Source organism: Peromyscus maniculatus, chromosome 17, assembly GCF_049852395.1.
Source record: "Peromyscus maniculatus bairdii isolate BWxNUB_F1_BW_parent chromosome 17, HU_Pman_BW_mat_3.1, whole genome shotgun sequence".
In the NCBI taxonomy this organism is placed as follows: Eukaryota; Metazoa; Chordata; class Mammalia; order Rodentia; family Cricetidae; genus Peromyscus; species Peromyscus maniculatus.
In genome coordinates, this window is record NC_134868.1 from 54,354,161 (window position 1) to 54,373,978 (window position 19,818).

The 19,818-nt window shown below is 42.0% G+C and overlaps 1 protein-coding gene across 2 annotated transcripts in view; it reads left to right on the forward strand.

The window, feature by feature from the left end:
* The window catches only part of Csmd1 (CUB and Sushi multiple domains 1), a 1,611,441-nt gene that overhangs the window by 1,026,045 nt on the left and 565,578 nt on the right, over positions 1 to 19,818 (forward strand). For both annotated transcript variants that reach the window (XM_042262873.2, XM_042262874.2), the window contains exon 6: positions 10,354 to 10,466. In XM_042262873.2, coding sequence (XP_042118807.2) covers positions 10,354 to 10,466 — 113 coding nt within the window. The remainder of the gene's footprint in view (positions 1 to 10,353; positions 10,467 to 19,818) is intronic.

Consider the following 19,818-nt stretch of genomic DNA (forward strand, 5'->3'; position numbering starts at 1 on the left):
TTTCTTTAGGACTGGTGTGGAATGTTCTGTAGACATCTGTTAGGTCCACTTGATTAATGACATCATTTAATTCCAGAGTGTCTCTATTTAGTTTTTGTCTGTATGATCTATCTATTGGTGAGGTAGGGTATTGAAGTCACCCACTATCACTGTGTGAGGGTTAATATCTGATTTTAGCTGTAGTTGTATTTCTTTTATGAACTTGAGTGGCCTTGTGTTTGGTTCATAAATGCTCAGAATTGTGATATCATCTTAGTGGGTTTTTCCTTTAATGAATATATAGTGCCCTTTCCTATTATCTTCTGATTAGTTTTGGTTTGAAGTCTATTTTATTAAACATTAAAATGGCTACAACTGCTTGCATCTTTGTTCCATTTGCTTGGAGTATCTTTTTCCATCCCTTTACCCTGAGGTGATGGCTGTCCTTGATGGAGGTTCCTTAAGTGCAGCAGAAATAAGGATCCTATTTTCGCTTTCTTTCTTTCCTTCTTCTTTCTTTCTTTCTTTCTTTCTTTCTTTCTTTCTTTCTTTCTTTCTTTCTTTCTTTCTTCCTTCCTTCCTTCCTTCCTTCCTTCCTTCCTTCCTTCCTTCCTTCCTTCCTTCCTTCCTTTCTTTCTTTCTTTCTTTCTTTCTTTCTTTCTTTCTTTCTTTCTTTCTTTCTTTCTTTCTTCCAGGAGCTAAGGAACAAACCACTGAGCTAAATCCCCAACCCCAAGGATCCCATTTTCTAGTCAAATATGTTTGTTTGTATGATTTTTGCGGGGGGAAAAGAGACCATTAACATTAAGAGATATTAATGAACAGTGTCAACTACATCATGTTATTTTGTTGTTGTGATTTGGGTCCCTCCTTTTGAATAATTGTTCTGGTATTATTTATTCCTTGTGTCCTCTTGGGTGTAGTTAACCTGCTTCTCAGACAGAGGTTTGTGTTCTAGTGCCTTCTGTATAGAGCTTGATTGATGACAGAAATTATTTGAATTTATTTTTATTATGGAATACTATTTCTTTCTCCCTTAATTGTGATTGCTTTCTGTGTTTTGTTTCAGTTACTATATGTCTCAGGGGAATTACTTTCTGCTCCTGTCTATTTGGGATTTAGTATGCCCCTTTCCCCTTTTGTAGGCATCTCTTTCTTTACATTTATAAAATTTCCTTCTTTGATTTTTTTTTTTTTTTGGAAATGTTTTCTGTGCCTTTGACCTGGTTTTATTCTCTTTCTTCTTTGCCTATTATTTGTAGTTTTGATCCTTTCAGAGTGTCCCAGACTTCTTGGATTTTTTTAACTATCTATTTATTTTGACTTCAATACATGAAATTTTCTCTCCCATATCTGTCAATCTGCTGCTGAGGCTAAGCTCTGAGCTTTTACTTCCTGAGTTTTTCATTTGGTGATTCTGTTTTGTTAAATTCTACTTTATATTTTTGAAGGGATTTCCTTATTTCATTCAAGTGTTATGTTTCCATAGTTTTCTTTGGGGATTTTGGAAGATATTAACATATTGAGCATATTCATAATTGCTATATTGAAGTCATCATCTTGTTCTCCAGCTAAGTCAATTTTTCTTGGGGCATATTACAATAGGATTTCTGGCTTCTGGAGGAAGCATATTGTCTTATCTTAGTTGTTCATATTTCTGTTTTTGCACTGGGATCTAGGCAGCTGGAGTTAGGAATTTGTGGGGTTTCTTGGTTAGATATATGGTCTCATATTTGGGTGTATGGGTGGGTATTTGTTCTTTGTTTGCTGTTGTCCCAATATGACAGGTCGTGGACCAGAGGAATGAGATGGAAGAATGGGTTAAGTTATTTGGCAATTGCTACACTCCAAGTACCCTAGGAAGAACAGAATGGATGAAGAGAAGGAGGGCATCACTAGCCTATCTTGCTCGCAGTCAAACAAGGCTGTTCAGTCCTTGGTAGAGAACAGTTCTCTGAGTCAGCGAGCAGCCACAGAGGATTGGAGTTAGGCAAGGCGGGGGGGGGGGGGGGGGGGGGGGGTGTGGCTAAGGACGGCAGTGAGGAAGATCCAGCAGACATAGAACCCACACCACAAGGCCAAGTCTCAGGGAATGGAGATGCCCTCTGCTTTTGTTTTTGTCATTTGTTTGTTTATTTTGTTTTTAAACATAACATGTAATGGATATTTTTTTTCCAGTTTGGTACATTATCTTTTAACAAATTCTTAAAATTCTCTTGCAAGTTAGTTGTAACTAAAAACCGCAGTTTGAAGTTTATCTTGTTATTGACTTGTGTGAAAGATACTTAATGATGATCAAGATGGTTACAGCACTTGCTGTCAAGGGGCATTACACCCAGCTGGTGTCTTTGTGAATATTAAAAATTCATTGAAAATAGAGAGAGCAAATGGAGGTGGTCATTGATTTTAATCAATTCAGCTGCCATTATTAATAATGAAAACACACATCTTTAATTAATTCTCTCAAATCTGGATTTTCTAGACTGCTTTTGTAACAAAATGTACCTGCCTGAATATAGATAACTAAACTCCTGCTGATTGGATGAGACACTAGGCTAGCCCTCATGCATATATATGTTGTGGGCTAGCCCTCCCAGCCAGCCTCTGTATGCATGCTCCATGGGAAGCTGCTGGTTCCTCCTGCTCTCTCTCTCATTGACAGCATTAGTTCATGGCAGGTTCTTGACAAGCAGTGAACACATGGTGGGATTACCTTCAGAGAGGCTGTTTGTTAGGATCTACATTTCCTAAATCCTGCTTGAGTTTGTGTTAGATTAACAGTCAGGGGATTATAAAATTGTGGAGCAAGCTTAGGATAAGCCTTGCTTCTAAGGGTTAGACCAATAACTGTGCTGTGCTGAGTCTGCCTCTTCACTAATAGGAAACTTACAGCTAGCTGCCTGAATGGCAGGAAGGGGGCAGCGACAGCTTGACATTTCTGGTCTTTGCAACAAGTGAAAATGAAAATGCAGCTAATCCTTGCCCTTACTCCATGTGAATCCCTGAAGCTGTCCTGCTTCCTGTGGCTGTTCTGAGCTCCCTGGACTTTCATGTACATTCTTTCAGGCTGTTTTAAGTTCATACTTAATTCACAAGTGGAAAGTTGGAGGAAGTTCCAATTGGAACCGCATTTCTTGAATGAACTGACCACAGACAAAACTTGAAGACTATTCTCCCTTGGGAGTTCAGTGCTGCTGCACCTGCAGGCTTCTGTCAGCATGCTCGTGACTTGTGAGCCACCGGAAGTCAAGGTCAAAGTTTTATTAGACCTTGTACACTCAGCACATCGCATACCACTTGGAGCCATATTGCCATTTGTGATATTACAGAGTGTGCAGACAGTGAGGCAGTATTCCCTTACTAGTGTGACAAGGGATGTGAAGACAGTTTGGGACACTGTCACTTCCTGATGTGATACATAGGTGAACTGAAGGCAATAGATGGATAGATGATAGAATGGTAGCAGGATGGGTGGGAGGTCACTCTGTGTGAGACAATGACAGTCACACGTGCCATTGATGTTCGATAGCTTATGTAGGAGGAATACAGTAGGAGGAATATAGAAATGATCATTGATATTTGCAGTATATATGAGTCCTGCCATGGAGTGGGGACAAAGGATGCCAGTGGTGTGTTCATCAGAATCCTAGCCCACTGACCTAAGCAGATATACACACACTCCATAGCATGGAGCATCCAATTCCATGTATCCATTGAGTCGTACAGAACAAGCACTGAAAGACTGTGAGCACAAGGGTGGCTCAGTCTACTGAAGAGAAGCCAGGAAAACTCTTTGCCTAGGATGTGAAATCTAGGAAGGCTTTGAACAGGGAAAGTGTAGACAGCACACAGGGCTCCATACAGGATTATGGAAGAATCAAGCTCATGGGAACAGAATTCAAGCTTTGTGAGATAGAAGATGGAGCGTTTGGGATCAGGTGACCAGACCATTTGGACAGCAAGTATGATTTAGTGTGAACTTCACCCCCTACTTCTTATCTTGACAATGACTTTCTAAGGGAGATGCTTCCCAGTCCACCCATTTACTCTACATCCCACAGCTCTGACATCACACCCCAAGAGATTCTCCCTGCAGGGACAAATTGTGGATGCGTAGTAGTCTGCAGTCCTGTCTGGTGACCATGCCTATGGTTCCTCGAGCTTCACATCACTCTAAACATGCAAGGGGGAGCCTTGACATCCCCAGCTGTGTGTTTAGCAACTAGGTCATTTGTTCCAAGCACTAGTTGCTATGCAGCATAGAAAGGAATTTATAATAGCACCAGGATGAGGAATATGGATAAAATGAAGGATAAGAGGGATGGTGGTGACAAATGGTTGAATACGATCAACTTGGAGATGCAGTGCCCTTTGTGACTAAGCCTACAGGGGTAGGAGTGGGGTGGCATGGTAGGGAGATTTGTAAGCTGGGTGTGCTCCTCCTGCTTCTGTATCCTCTCTGGGTCACAGCAATCAGGCCTGCTTTGGTGCACTAAAAATATATACTCAAATGCTAGATGGACGCAGCAATTCTGGGTGTTCAGAACACATTTGGGGTGTTCAGTCTAAACATCTGGCAAACTGCTTCCTGCCAACTATGGACAGATCCAAGGCGAATGGACCACAGACATTCCCTAGAATGAGTGAGTTCTAGTCTCCTTGTACTCCCTTGAAACTCATTACAATAAGAAAAGACTAGATATCTGGCCCAAACATTCAGAGGAAGGTCAGTATCATCATGTCCTGGTGGACAGCATCCTTGGGTGTGCATGGAATTTGGGGAGATCTTGGCCTATTGCTGAAGGGGAGCCCTGTCATTCCCAGCCACCACTTAGCTGCTCCCTGCTCTTCTCTGCTCAGTGCTATGAAGATACAGTTTGTCTAACATTGTCATCTTTTAGTCACAAGCACAGTGCATCTTGCACCATGGCCAAGAGTGCTCTATATTGTGGGTTTCACTTTGGGATGAGTATCCTGGTAGAGTAGATGAACTTATTCATTCCATTTTTCATCTATTTCATCTATATCTCTATCTGCCATACTCTGACTGTCTATCACATACCTATCCTTTATGTAGGTCTAAGAGACAGAAGGGCTAGCAGGGCTTCTGGTTATGTGATGTTAGCAAGTAAACTATGTTTTGTTTGTTTGTTTATTTGTTTTGGGGTTTGTTTGGGTTTTTTTTGGGGGGGGCTTTTTTGAGACAGGGTTTCTCTGTAACTTTGGAGCCTGTCCTGGAACTCACTCTGTAGACCAGGCTGGCCTCAAACTCACAGAGTTCCACCTGTCTCTGCCCTCTGCCCTGAGTGACGGGATTAAAGGCGTGTACCACCACCGCCTGGTGTGAACTGTGTTTTTATTTGGAATATGTCTGCACAAGGAAAATTCAACTTGTCATGAAAATATATAACATAGGAGCATTGTAGTTTGGGAAGATAGATCTGGCTTCATATAACATGAGATCTGGTGAGTGAAAAGGCAGAATTACCAGAAAAATGCAGAAGTAAGTGTCTTGTGCCTGGTTCTGTTTGTGTCCAGAGGATACAGGGAAAAGCCTTCTGTAGGAAGTACTTGATCTCATTCAAAAAGTGATTTCTCCCCCTCCCCCCCAAAAAAAGACTTTTCTGCAACACTGATTTTACATTGTTCTTATTGGTCATATTTTTCCCAGCAGGCATGTATGTGTGCACATAAGTTTTGGATTAAATTACTACAATATTTATAGATATGGGTGTAATATGCATGTATGTACTCCTTCATATATGTGTGTGGCATGTATACACATGCAAAACACACACACACACACACACACACACACACACTTATACTTACACAGGTTTTTCTACACCATTTCAAGGTGAACAGTTCCTTTTCATTGCCCTCCTAACCATCCTATAAGCTTGGCATGGTTCTCTTAACCCCAAGTTCTTAAGAATTTATTTCACTTTCAATGTGAAACTCAAGTTAGAAATATGTCATTTTACAAGCTCCATGGGTGATCAGAATATTCTATTTTACTCTAGTGAAACAGACACACAAGCCCCACACTGCATGCCTATGAGAACACAGCAGAAAACCATGTATCATCCATAGGCTTCTCTCCCTAAATCCATAAGCAGTGCGTTTGAACTAATAGGCTTCTTAAACTGTTTAGTCTCCATAGATCGAGCAGATCATTTAAAGTGTCTCCCAGTATTTCTAATAGGTTCTGGCTTCTTAATCATCATGAAAAGGTTTTAACTACAGAGGGATTCCCCCACATAATCTCTATAATGATTTTCTAAAACTGTAAGAAATCTGGGTTTGAGTCAGACGTACCCAAACAGAGCAAAATTGAAAACCATTAGGGTTTCCAAATGCATTTTAGGAAATGATCTCAATGTGTGGACTCTACATTTTTTTCAAGTTACATAAGTAAAACCTGAGTCACAGACCTGGGTCCATTGAACTCAAATCCAACATGACCAGCCCCTTCCATCATGTAAGAGAAAGGCCAAGCTGAGGGGAGGCTCAGTGAAAAATAAGTAATGAGGACCTTATAAATAGAATCCCAGAATTTATGGCAAAACTATTTGGAGAAAGTGGAACAAATTGGGCTGCTCTGTTTTGGCTCCAAGCAGGCCATCTTAAATTGAGCAGTCCCATGAGTCCTACATTTATTTTTACTTTCAGCAGAAGCAGAACCTTGTTGAGGACGTAGAAGGAACACAGACTTTTTCCTGTGCTCTCGGTGGCTTAATCTGACATTCTTGTGTGAAGCAAGAAGTGTTTCTCCCAGTTACATTAAAAGGACTCTGGACCCATTAGTTCCTTTTCTCATTGATGTGATTAAACACCTGCCAAGAAGCGATTTAAGCAAGGAAGCATTTATTTTTGTCCCACCTTTTGAGGGCAAGCTAATGGGAACGGCAAGGTGGCAGGGGGAGGAGGTAGCTGGTCATATTGCTTCCAAAGTCAGGAAGTAGAGGGAGACAGATGCTGGGACTCAGCCCCCTTTTATTCAGTCTGGCACCCCAGCTATCCGAATAGTGCTGCTCAGAGTGAGGAGGGGTCTTCCCACCCTCTCTTTCTGCTCTTGGTGGTGGATATGTGGTGACTAGCTGCCTCAAGCCCTTCCTTCATTTCTTTGCAGTGTAATGGATTATAACCTGCAATTATGAACTAAATCAAACAAGCAAACACAACCTTTCTCCCCCCTAAATTGCTCTTTGTCAGGTGTTTTATCTCAGCATCAGAAATGAAACCGGAATGCATGTACTCTGTTGTCTTGTCATGAGGCACTTCTCTGAGGGGCAGCTTACACAGAGAGCTTCATGTGAGGAAATCCATGACATGGCTATCAGCCCAGTGTCTGGGAAACTGAAGCAGGAGGATGACAAATTTGATTTCTGCCTGGTCTACATGATGAGACCATATTTCCCAGGAAGAAAAGTCTCACATATTTAACATAAGATACAGAATTAGACATAGCTCATCAAGCTGTTCTCTTTCCAGTGACATCACTAAATAAGCTTCATGGGTACCTGCATTCAGGTCTAAGTCGCCTCCCCCGCCACATACACACACTTAAAAAATAAGCCTTTAAAAATAGATTAATTAGTTCTTCCTGGCTAATAATCTTCAAGAGATTTTGATTTATTTGTTTTTAATTTTTAGTTTATGTGTATGTGTGTGGGTTCATATGAGTTTATGAAACTCTGTGAGTCCAGGAGCCTGTGGAGGCCAGAGAGGGCACTGGACCCCCTGATACTAGAGCTATGGCTAGTTATGAGCTGCCAGGTAGGTTCTGGGAACTGAACTTTGATCCTCTGAAGAGGAATAATCAACTTGATTACTGAGCCATCTCTCCAGCCCTCTCAAAGTGATTTGATACATCATCTCTCTCTTATTCTAAGACAGAAGTCAACACTCTGTTCTCATAAACTCAGTCTGACCCATGGACTAAGAGTAGGTCATTATTTATTGTAAAATAAATTATATGAAATTTGGATGTCTGAATCCATAGACACACTACTTTATTTTTGAATCAACAGAAAGCAGCCATAGGCTGCTTTCCAATGATAACAAGCTTACTAGTTGTAATAAGACTAAAAAGTATCATATACTATTTATAGATATGTTTGCTGATTGATACAAACCTGGCCTTTTTGTAGACAGATGTTTCCAGATATAACAGGGTTGAGAATGTATTTGTTCAAGAGGGCTATAAATGTTGGTATGCAATTGAAATGCAATTCCAACTTGTTATGGAGATTAGAATCATTAAAATAACATGTTTTACAGCAAGCTTTATACCAAGTTCAACAGGTAAATAAAGGTGAGCTGGAAGGGATCTGAGTTTTTAATCAACTGTTCTCATTTCCTTTGGATATTCCCAATATTACCAGGAGGTATGTGGTTGATAGAGTTTGTAGAATACCCTTTCTGGAGCAAAGGGAGGAGAGATGAAGCCTGTCTGTGTATTAGTTCTCTCTAGCTCCCTCAATTGTATTTCAGGAATCCAAGTGGTGGTGGGAGATTATTTAACTCAGTGACATAGACACTTAAAATTGGTACAGTCATGGTGGAACATCTAATTTTCAGTCCATCATGCACATTTCTGAAGTGTGTCCCTGAAGCTCAGCACCTGGCATAACAGGTTTGAACTCAGGTGTCCCCAACACTGCTTTTCCACAAGCAGTAGAAAAATAAGGCAACAACCCATATAGACAAACAGTTGCTTCCCTGTTCTTGAAGACAAAGTACTCAGCTTGACCACAGAGGTAGAGTATTACAGGTGACTTTTGAACAATGTAGCTAAACCTTCACAGACCAGGGGCACTGATAAGCATCATTTCAAGACTAGATTTGGCAACCAGGATGCAAAACAATTACCTAGTGCGCAGCCACAGTTCCTCCCAGAGCCAGAGGAAACACATTAGGTGCATGTCCATGTGCACTTGTATTGACTCTGCATCCATAGATTCAGTCAACCACAAATCAAAATTTAATTGTGTCTGCACTGAACATTCAAAACATTTTCTTCATTGTTATATCCTCAGTAATAGCAGGACACCTGTCACCTTAACCTTTAGGTTATAAGCCATCCACACACTATGCCCAGAGGTTGTACATAGACATTACCCATAGGATATAAGGACCTTGAACCACTGTGAATTCTGAGCCTTTTTGGGTGGGTTAGGGTTGTGGCTATTGAGGAAACACTGTAGTTTATAGATGGTGAAACTAGCTTATAAATCATAACCTAGTTGTGGTACTTTCCAAAGCTTAGCCAGCACATAGTAGTATGTCTGAAGTTCTGCGGTCCAGTCGTACTGCACCCCAGCCTTGCTGAGTATGTTTCCAGTCCTTCTGGAAAGGATCTTTATGACATGAACAGTATTTCCTCCTTGCCACTTAAACTGCATTTCAGCAGTGGACAGTAAAAGTCATCACTGTCTAGGTGGTTGAGCTGAGCACTGGAGAGCAGAGAGGTGTTGTAAACAGTTCTGAGAGATTGAGCATCATAGCTGAAAGTTTTCCTGTGTCTGCAGCTGCTCAGAACCAAGTAAACACACAGAGCTAATATTAATTAAAACTGCTTGGCCATTAGCTCAGGCTAACTGCTGACTAGTTCTTACACTTAAACTCAGCCCATTTTCTGTTAATCTATATGTTATCACATGTTCCATGGCTTTACCTGTGTGCCATTACGTGCTGCTCCCTGGATGGCGAGCTGGCATTTCCAGACTCAGCCTTCCTCTTCCCAGAATTCTCCTTATCTGCTTATCCCTTCTATACTTCCTGCCTGACTACTGGCCAATCAATGTTTTACTGAACTAGTATAGAAAAGCATTATCCCACAGCAGAGTGCCTCAGCTTTTTAAAAGATTATAATGCTACTTTAGTAAATTCCACATTTTTTAATTCCAAGTACCCTTGACACTCCTTAGTCTCACAAATGTTCTTCTTCCTTACTGTGATGGGAAAGGGTCCCCATGATGAATCCATCAGAGGGTTTGTGGAAAAACAGTCCACTTTCATATGTGATGAGCAGCAAGCAACCTTAACTCTATAATTTTAGGCCCGTTTCTCTTTATGATTTATTATGTTCAAGGTCCTGAGAGAAGATATTGAGAGATGGAACCACATCTCCTGTATCTATCTATCACTGATGCAGAGGAGAAGGGTCAAATACTCTTGAATATTTTCAGGATAGGGTATTCATGTTTTACAGAAATCATTTTAAGATGTGAAAGTATGTAACCATCAGCCTCTACTTGAAGCATCTCAAGAGACCATCAGTGATGCATTTTTAAAACAGGTGTGATGGTGCTATGGGACATTTGATATGTTGGTTTCAAAGGGGATTACCCTCCTCTTTCTCTTCTCCAGGCTCACAGGCATGAACCTCCCATCTCCTGTGATCAGCAGCAAGAACTGGCTCCGTCTCCACTTCACATCTGACAGCAACCATCGACGCAAGGGGTTCAATGCTCAGTTCCAAGGTAAGAAAGTGCCAACTCAACAAATTCAAAAAAGAAATAAGTAAATGACATGTGACATCCTGGTCTTTCTCCATCCTGAGATTGTGGGGCATTCCTAAAGAAAGAAAGTGAAACTTATGTTTGATGATACCACCCCCCCACACACACACACACATACACCATTTACTTAGAAGCTACCAACTTTGGAAGGTATGTGGGAATGAGTGGCTGCCATTGTTTAATGATCTTTAGCCCTCAGACAGGCTGCAGCAGTAACTGGTTTAACTGAGGAGCAATTAAGTATTAGCCAATAAATTTATATTAGCATTCACTGTACTTGCCTTCTACAGAACAAATAAATGTTCACAGCAGTTTATCTGTTATTTACATGTTTATAGGGTAGGTGAGTACACAGGTTATACTTAAAAATTCAAATGAATCTTGATCTAACATTTAGTTCTAAAACATCCTTATACTTGAGAAACAGAGCTACCAGATTTAGTGATTTAGAGATCATGAACCTTGAAATAAATATGTTATTATTTATTCGAACACAGCTGTCCTTATCCATGTGGTTCTGAAATGTTCTCTTGGCATCTAATTCCTACCCTTTGTGCCTGGATCCTGAGCCTTTCCAATCATCAGTAACCCTTATGAACACAACACAAAGGGATTCCATGGATAAGTAGCCTACATAAAAATCATTCTAGTTACAAATAAAAACAATATATTACAAGTTCTGGATGGGGAAGGACTTACAGGACTCCACCCCTTCTCTTCTGAACTATTGGCTCCTGACAGACCCTGAGATAGGTAGAATCACTGTCTTCAGCTGTCCAGCATGCTCCAGTGGATAGTTTCTACCCCATGGTCTCACTCAGTCTTGGTTCAACTCCAGGTTACAAACCAAGACCAAAAAAAAAAGTGTGAATGTTAAGCAGGTGGTTTTGGGGAGAATGACTGGGGTAGGAGAGGAATTTGATGAAAATGAATTTTATAAATGTACAGAAATATAAAAGGATAAATGCAATTGATGATAAAAATAAAACACCCCAAATGGACTTCCCTATGCTTCCCCCATATATGAGCTTGAGAGTGTAGCTCCCAGAAAAACCATGTTCCTTCAGTTTGCAAAGCACGGGAGGTCACATGCATTACCATGCTGCTGTTGTTTGATCAAGAAGAATTAGAACAGTTTTCTGGGAATGAAATCTGGGTGGTGCTGAGTTGATTGTGGGGCTCGGGCTTGTTGCTGGCCACCCAGGCCTTGCGTGGGGTGTCGACTCCGAGGTCACCTGACCTGAAATCTAAGGGTATCTTACTTCACCATAGTAAATTTGTGTCCTCATTGGGGGTCATGGACCATCTCACTGCGTCTCCATGTAGTGTCATATAAGTTCTCATCTTGACATATAGGCTACAGTCTACTATACTGGACTTTTAGAGTAGGAACATCCTATGGTCCACCTCCCCTGGGTCATAGGTAAAGTCAAGCACTTCATTGTAACCATAGCTACCTCTATTGACCTGTCTTTAAGGTCATCTGTCTTATCACATGTCCTGCGATGGAGTAAGTGTGGGAAGGACCAGGTGGCCGGGGGAGGCCCTGTCAGATGGACACGGGGTGGACAGAGTAAAGAAGAAGACCCCAGGTCTGGTGGGAAGTATCTCAGCAGCGTCTATGTGTTCACCACAGGAGTGGTGGGACCTGGCTCAGAGTTAAAATGACCGCACTTGGTCCTTAGAACTCTCCCAGGCTGGTCATGTGGTGTGGTGGGCTTGTGGCTTGTCATGTTCCCAAGAACCTTTTCTTAAAGCTTTGGTAATTTTCTCAGCAGTGGAAAATATTTTCAGGATCATCCTTCAGACCTCATTATTTCTCTGTGTGATTGGAAAAAGGGTGGAAAACAGAATATCCAGCTTAAAATGACCCAGACTGGAAGGCACAAGAAACACACAGAGTGGGGAAAATCAAATATATACAATTTCAGGATTGTAAAAATGAAAATGAAAGTTACATTTCTAAAATTTACAAATATACAAAGTATAAAGTACTTGTACATAATTGAAGACTGATTTAAGCATGTATTTCATTTGAATGTTATATAATTAAATTATATGTGTGAACTACCTAAACTTCAATTATATATATAGATGTATGTATATATAGAAACAGACACACACACAGAGAAGATGGTGAGAGAGGAAGACAGAGAGAGACAGAGACAGAGAGAGAAAGAGAGAGGAGGAGGAAGAGGAAGTGGAAAAGGGGAGAAGAGATAAGGAAAAAATATATCAGGGTTGAAAAGAATCTCTAAGCAATGTCAAAGTGTAAGGCCCCATAGCACTGGCTGAAGGAACACCTGTATATTTGAAACTTTTCAGTCTGTCTGTGGGTTCAGTTCCCGGCTGTTGTGGGTAGATGAAGCCACCTCCTTGTCCTTGAGCTCATGGGCTTTCTTGACTGGGACCTCATTCTCAGACGACCTCTCAGCAGGTCCTTCACAAAGGCTCGGTCCAGACATGCTGTCACCCAACTAAGGAGGACATTGACCTAACAGAGCCTTCACCCATGACACCAGGATTTACCAAACTGGACCGTGAATAATTTAGGACAATCAGAAAAGCCTGCATTTACTTTTTCTAGCTCCACAAGGTAGACCTGTCACCAGGGAAGGGACACTGTAGGGTTTGGCCGGTTGCTGGTTCTATAACAAACCCAAGAATACCAGAGATAAGGCGCTATGACAGTGACGTGGGATGCCATCTTCCCTGAGTCCTCACCAGCCACCAATACCATGTTCTGGCTGAACATGTCCTCAGATCACTAGTAAGATGCCCATGGCTGACTAACCTGTTGCTTGGGGAATGTGTCCTACATCAGCCCTTTGCCCTCTGCCTGGTTTGTATACCAAAGTGCTCCCATCCAGATTTTCTTTTTACAAACCTAACACATTAAGGGGAATTATCACCATAGTTGGTCAACAATCCTAGCAGCCAAAATGCATGCAGAATTTACCAAACGCCTTCACTCCATAAATGCTCCTCTGTCAAAGGTTCAGGGTATAGGGGTGTTTTCTCTTCTATTTTGACAGGAAAAGAGAGCTTTCAAAAGCATAGGTTTGACAGTTAGAAGCTGTTAAATATGCAGACCTAGGTAGGTGTGAATATGCTCAAAGGCCAGGGACCTATAAAGGAGCCCATGGGGTTGGGGAAAAAAAGGAGACTTTTTTTTTTCTATTGAGAAATTTTTTATTCATTTTACATACCAATCACAGATCCCCCTCTTCCCTCCTCCTGGCCCCTTCAGCCTCACCCCCAAGCCACCCCCGCCCCCCGTTTCCCTCCTACAAGAAGGCAAGGCCTCCCTTGGAGCATCAGCAGAGCCTGGTACACTCTTGGAGGCAGGTCCAAGCCCCTCCTCCTGCCTCAAGTTTGTCCCTCCAAAAAGCCAGCTCATGCACCAGGGATGGATCCTGATCCTAATGCCAGGGGCCCTTTAAGCAGACCAAGCCTTTTCAGGGGAGGTGTGTGATAGACAATGGACAAAGTAAACGAGAAAGGGGCAGAGAGATGAGAAGTGGGGACATCGAGAAATTAATAAAAATAAAATGTGTATAAAAACCCACATGGAGACCTATTACTTTGTAAGCCAATTTAAAATATAAAATAAACTTGAAAACACATTTGTAGGTTTGCTACCCCTTTAAGGCTTCTGGTGGTGGCACCCACTGCTTACAGTCAGCCCTCCTTGAGAATTAAGAGACATGAGGATCCCGCAGAAGCCCTGGGTAGCTCCTACCTGCCCTTCACATTCCAATGATCTTCCTCAATGGATGATTGTTGTATTCTCCCAAAGGATATGGCTTCACAGATACAAAGAAAACATTCTTCCAATTTTGATACTTTTCTTAGCTAAATAAATAGCCACCTCTATGAGATATCACTTCCTGTCTTGTGCTTTTTAATTGTCGCCTCCCAATTCCTCTTTCATGGAGTCATCCTGCTTCTCCTTAGCCCTCCCTTCCTCACCCCTGGTATCCAGTTACACCAGTAGGAGAGGGAAGGATGATCAGCAAGCCATCCCTGCTTGGCTGCTGCTGCTGCTGCTGCTGATGTACACTTGCTTCTAAGACAGCACTATGAACAGAAGCTGCTGCAGAGAGAGACCCCTCTGATAGATCTGTGGTATCTGCTGCACATATTGGCCTCGTAGTGTATGACAGATTTATGTAGGACACATTATTTCTCCAAAGCAGCTGAAAATGGAGCCCATTCTTTATATGTTGTCTCCACCATTAATTATAATTAAATAAGGTCCTCGTTAGCACTATCCATCATCTGGGCGTTTTTGATGTCTACAAGATGAATTTTTAAAAAACACATTAATCTTGAACCTTGAAAGCCTATGTCCTGAGTAGGCATCTCTGAACTGGGCTCCAGTTCTCAACATATTCACCTGGCTATCAATAAAATCTCAGTTTTTCACGAGATGCAAACCCCATTGATTTCTGTAATGAATAAATCATTTTGAAAGAAAGTGTTTGTAATAAAGTTCCAATTTAAGTAGGAAACACCCTGTCTCATAAATCAAAAGAAAATCTGATGGCAGCTTGAAAGCTTGTGTTGACACAAATAATTAGCTTGCTTTTTAGGTTATGGCTCTATATAAGTATTGATTTTCCTTTTATTTAAAATGAAGACCTTTATACAAAATGGGGACTTCTGGGTTATTAAAAATGCATTTGGGAAATTGAAACTTCATGTGCCCAGATTTATAAAAACCTGTGTTACCCATTCTCCCATATGCACAGTCCCTGTGAGTGTTTTGTAGACAAGATCTCTGAGACAGAAGCACCCTAGGTCCTAATGTCAACATGTGTACCTGCTTGTCCCCAGAGAACGCTTAAGTCTGCAAAAGTATAAGGAGCATTACCCAGGACCTAGAAGGTGCTTAGCTGTCATTCCTTTAAGAAATGAAGGCAATCAAAGGCCCACATCCATCCAGCGCCCTTGAACCACTGGCCTACAGAGGAGAGCAGGCTGCTGGGGGTGCCCTGGCTGGCCATATGGGGGTGGGGATTAACTACTTACTGCCACCTAGAGTGCTACTAGGTAAGTGAGATGCCAGGCAAAGTATTTTCCAATAAAATAACCTAGCAAAAGGCAATGTTATTCTTTCTAATTTACTCTGAAAACATAAATCTTTATAAGAAAAATTGTCTTCATAAACATAAATTCACTCAAATTAGACAAACATAACTATTGTCCCCCAAAATATGCTTTCACTTCTTTCAGAGCAGAAGACTTGGCAACTGCCAATTCTAGGAACAATTGTATGCTCCAAGCTCTGAACTCTTTTTTTTTTTTTTTTTTTTTGGTGACACACATACTATTAACCAACATTATCCTGTTATCTATGTTTCTTTCTTACTGTATGCAACAAGCTTAATCAGAACTATTTCTCAGACATGAAAGAGGAGGAATTGTGTGGCTGAGGCTCTGTGAGGCACCCTTCAATACAAGAGCATTATCCCCTGTAGGGAGCTTGGTCCTGCTCGGCCTTCCTAACACATCCAGGTCTACCTCTTGATGCTGGTTCTAGGTCTGCAAGCTGCTTGGGTCAGGCTCACCTAAGCTGCTCCCATATCGAGCTCCACGGGACCAATACTTAACCCAGATGCCCAGCAGCATGCAATCTTTGTTCTTTTACTTCTTTGGGTCAGGTCAGGACTGGGTAACGCTGGTTAATATATGTATGGAACACCTACTCCATGCCAGGGTTGCCTGGTTATGCTAGAGGGCCAGGTAACTCTGGAACAGTGCCTCTAGTGGCACAAAGTGGGAATGGAATGCATTGTCTCCCATAGATATGAGCATAGTCTAGAGAATGATATAGCACAAAAATGCATGGTCCAACCAAAACCTAACAGGATATAGGTGACTGAATTTGTTTACACAAGCAGCCCGGTCCCCTTGCAACAGTTGGTGTTCGTCAAACTTGCATTTTGCCCTTCATCGGGGAATTTTTAACCACAGAATTTCCAGAAAGTACCTCCCAGGTCTCCCTTTCTGCTGATCTTAGTGCTTCCATGAATAGCGTTGTGATGGGCTGGTCCGTTCAAGTGGCTGTCTCCCTACACAGGAGACACTGTATTTATTCTTGACCATGAGGAGGCATCACAAGCAATTTATGAACCTAAGAAAGAAGCACTGCAAATTGAGAAGTAAAGATGGCTTTGTGCTGAGCCCTACTTCAGTTTATATTTGCTGGACATCAGAGATCTAGCATATGGTAAATACTGGGTGGCATACCACCCCAAGTGACTCACCACAGTAGCTCTTGGTTTTCCAACAGAACATTTTTAATCTATCTTCACTGAACCCCTAGTAACACAAGCCCCAGAAGAGCAGCCAGGTTTGGGCAGGCTACAGTGTAGTATGAGACATACCCCTGTCTCCAGACACTTGTGTAGCCTCCATTTGGGCATCCAACTCCACTTTTTAGCTCTGTGTCAACTTACTTAATGCTTTCCTTTTCTTCCTAAAAATTGAGAAGGTCATTTCATGTTTAAGTAAACCCCTACACACATCCAAAGCACAGGAACCAAACTAGGCAAGGCACATCCAGCTGAGGAACCATGAGTGAGAGGACAGGAGAATGGTATTCCAGAACAGGCCAGAGTATGGGGTGAGGTGTTTCAACCTGGAGCCTCAAGTTCATGGTGTCACTGTGAGCACTTTGTAACAGAGGGGAAAACAGAAAGCAGGTTGACCCTGTGTTTCAAACAATAAAATGTGCTTCCCAATCTGTTGGATTTAGAATTCTCAGCACATACATTCATTCCTACCCACAGTAGGTGTGTCTCCCCAGTGCTGGGGTTACAGGTGTGCACCACCACACCTTACTCTAAGATGTATGCTGTGGGATGTCCTGTATGCTGTGAATATATGTTGCTATGATTGATTGATAAATAAAATGCTGATTGGCCAGTGGTCAGGCAGGAAGGATGGTGTAGGTGGGACAAGGTGAGAGGAAAATTCTGGAAAGTAGAAGGCTGAGGCAGGGAGATGATGCCAGCCACCACAATGAGAAGCATGACATCAGATTACTGGTAAGCCACGAGCCATGTGGCAACTGCTCGTTGAATAGAAATGGGTTAATTTAGGATATAAGAACAGATAGTAAGAAGCCTGCCATGGCCATACAGTTTATAAGTAAATTAAGTCTCTGTGTGTTTAATTGAGCCTGAGGGGCTACAGGAGCCGGGTGGACACAGGAATACTCCAGTTACAGATGTGGATTTCCTGCCCCCATTCAGCATGATGTGATTTCAGAGTCAGTTCCTCCTTACTCACTGCCAATAGCAAACTCAAGCATTCTCTGCTTTACATTGTTTTGGTACCCACTGTATGCACTTAGTGCTGCCTGTATGTGCCTGGACCCAAGGCCATCTACTGGAGCATCCTTGGCCTCTCATGGGCCATATCCTTGGAGAAAACTGATTCTCCCTCTCCCAGAAGGCATTGGCTGCTGGAAGTGCGAATAGTTGAGTCCTTCCCTCATCCATACTGGAATTCTAGCTGGCTTTATCTTGTGCAAGCCTTGTGCATGCCATTTCAACCTCTATGAGTTCGTGTATGTAAAGGTACTGGTGTGTCTGGTAAATTCTCATTTTGCTAAGACATCTTGCCTCCCCCCTTTCTTAATTTACAAAAAAAATCATAGACTGGAAGTGGAATAAAAATTATACGGAAAAAATGTTTTAAAAAGGCAAGTGCTGTAGAGAACTAAAACAATGCAACATTTAAATTCAATAAATTGAATTTCTTCTTTGCATTTTTTCACTCCTCTAAAGGAAACAGTGGCTGAGAGATGGCACAATAGGCTTGTCATGAGAGCCTTTGTTTGGATTCCCAGTACCCCTGTAAGGCCAGATAAGACAGCACACACTTGTAATCCAAGCACTCCCATGGTGAGATGGGAGGTCACACCTGCCATTCAAGTACTCCCATGGTGAAATAGGAGGTCACACCTGCAATCCAAGCACTCCCATGGTGACATGGAAGGTCACACCTGCAATCCAAGCATTTCCATGGTGAGATGGGAGATTGAAATGGAATCTCATAGCCCTGCTGGGTGCACTCGGTGGCAAACAAAAGAAAACCCTGCTTTAAATGTGGTGGAAGGAGAGACCTGACTCCCCAGATGGTCTTGTGACCCACACATGCACCCCTTCATCCAGAACTCACAGACAGGGACACAGCCACAGAGAAGCATATTGCAAATGGTTGCATTTGTCACACACTGCTTTGAATTTCACTGTGTTTGTATTTGATGATCAGGAAAGACAACATGGATTTTAAGCACAGGCATATTAACGTAGGACAGAAGTCTGGGCTCTGTTTGTGCTTTTAAATAAAATGAAACATTTCATGAAGATGAATGTCACGGTTATCTATCTGGGAGATTGTTTAGCTTCTTTGCTGAATGTCTCTTCAGGGAAAGCTGCCTGCATTAGGGGCTGAGGAGGTGACTCAGTGGCTAAAGTACTCATGGTGCAAGTCTAAGGACCAGAGTTTAGATCCCAGGGCACACACAGAAGCCATACAGGTGTGGCAGCCACCTGTAATTCCAGCCTCTGGGAGGCAGAGACAGCAAGAGGTCTCTAGGGCTAGTTGGCTCTCTAGACTAGCTCAGCTGGCAAGCTCAGGTTCAGCAAGAGACCCTACCTCAGTAAATCAAAGTGGAAAGCCATCAGAGAAAATACCCAGTGTCAATTTAGGGTCTCTGTACATAAACACACAGGTACATGCACTCATGTACCCACATACGCACACCTCCTCAAAAATACACAAGGAGATGTCTACATTAGTCGTCAATAAGAAAATTAACTTTTACGTTATTTTTAGTTAACATACAAGATGATGATCTCATTATAACAGTTATCCCTCCCCAGGAACATCCTCTCAAATAGTTGGTTTTTTCTCTATCTCTTTCTCTCTTAGATTCTTCATGAGGAAAAGCATCTCTTTACCCCATTAGCTCTTTCATTTCTTCCTCCTTTCAACCTCTTCCTCTCCTTGTGTCTCATATGCATGCACAGGGTCCCCATCTAAGACAAAGCATGCGATACTTGTCTGAGTCTGGCTTAACACAATTATTTCCAATCCCACCTGTAGCAGGAATCTTAAAAGTTCTTATTAATAAAATCAAACCTGAGGCCAGTTATTGGGGTGAATACGGGAAGGTCAGAGAGACAGAATAAGCCACAGCTATCTCACCTTGCCGGATCCTCAGCTGGTCTTGTCTCCTCAGACTGGAGGCCTCTGAGTCCTCATCCGGAATGGGTCTCAGCTGAATTACTGCTCA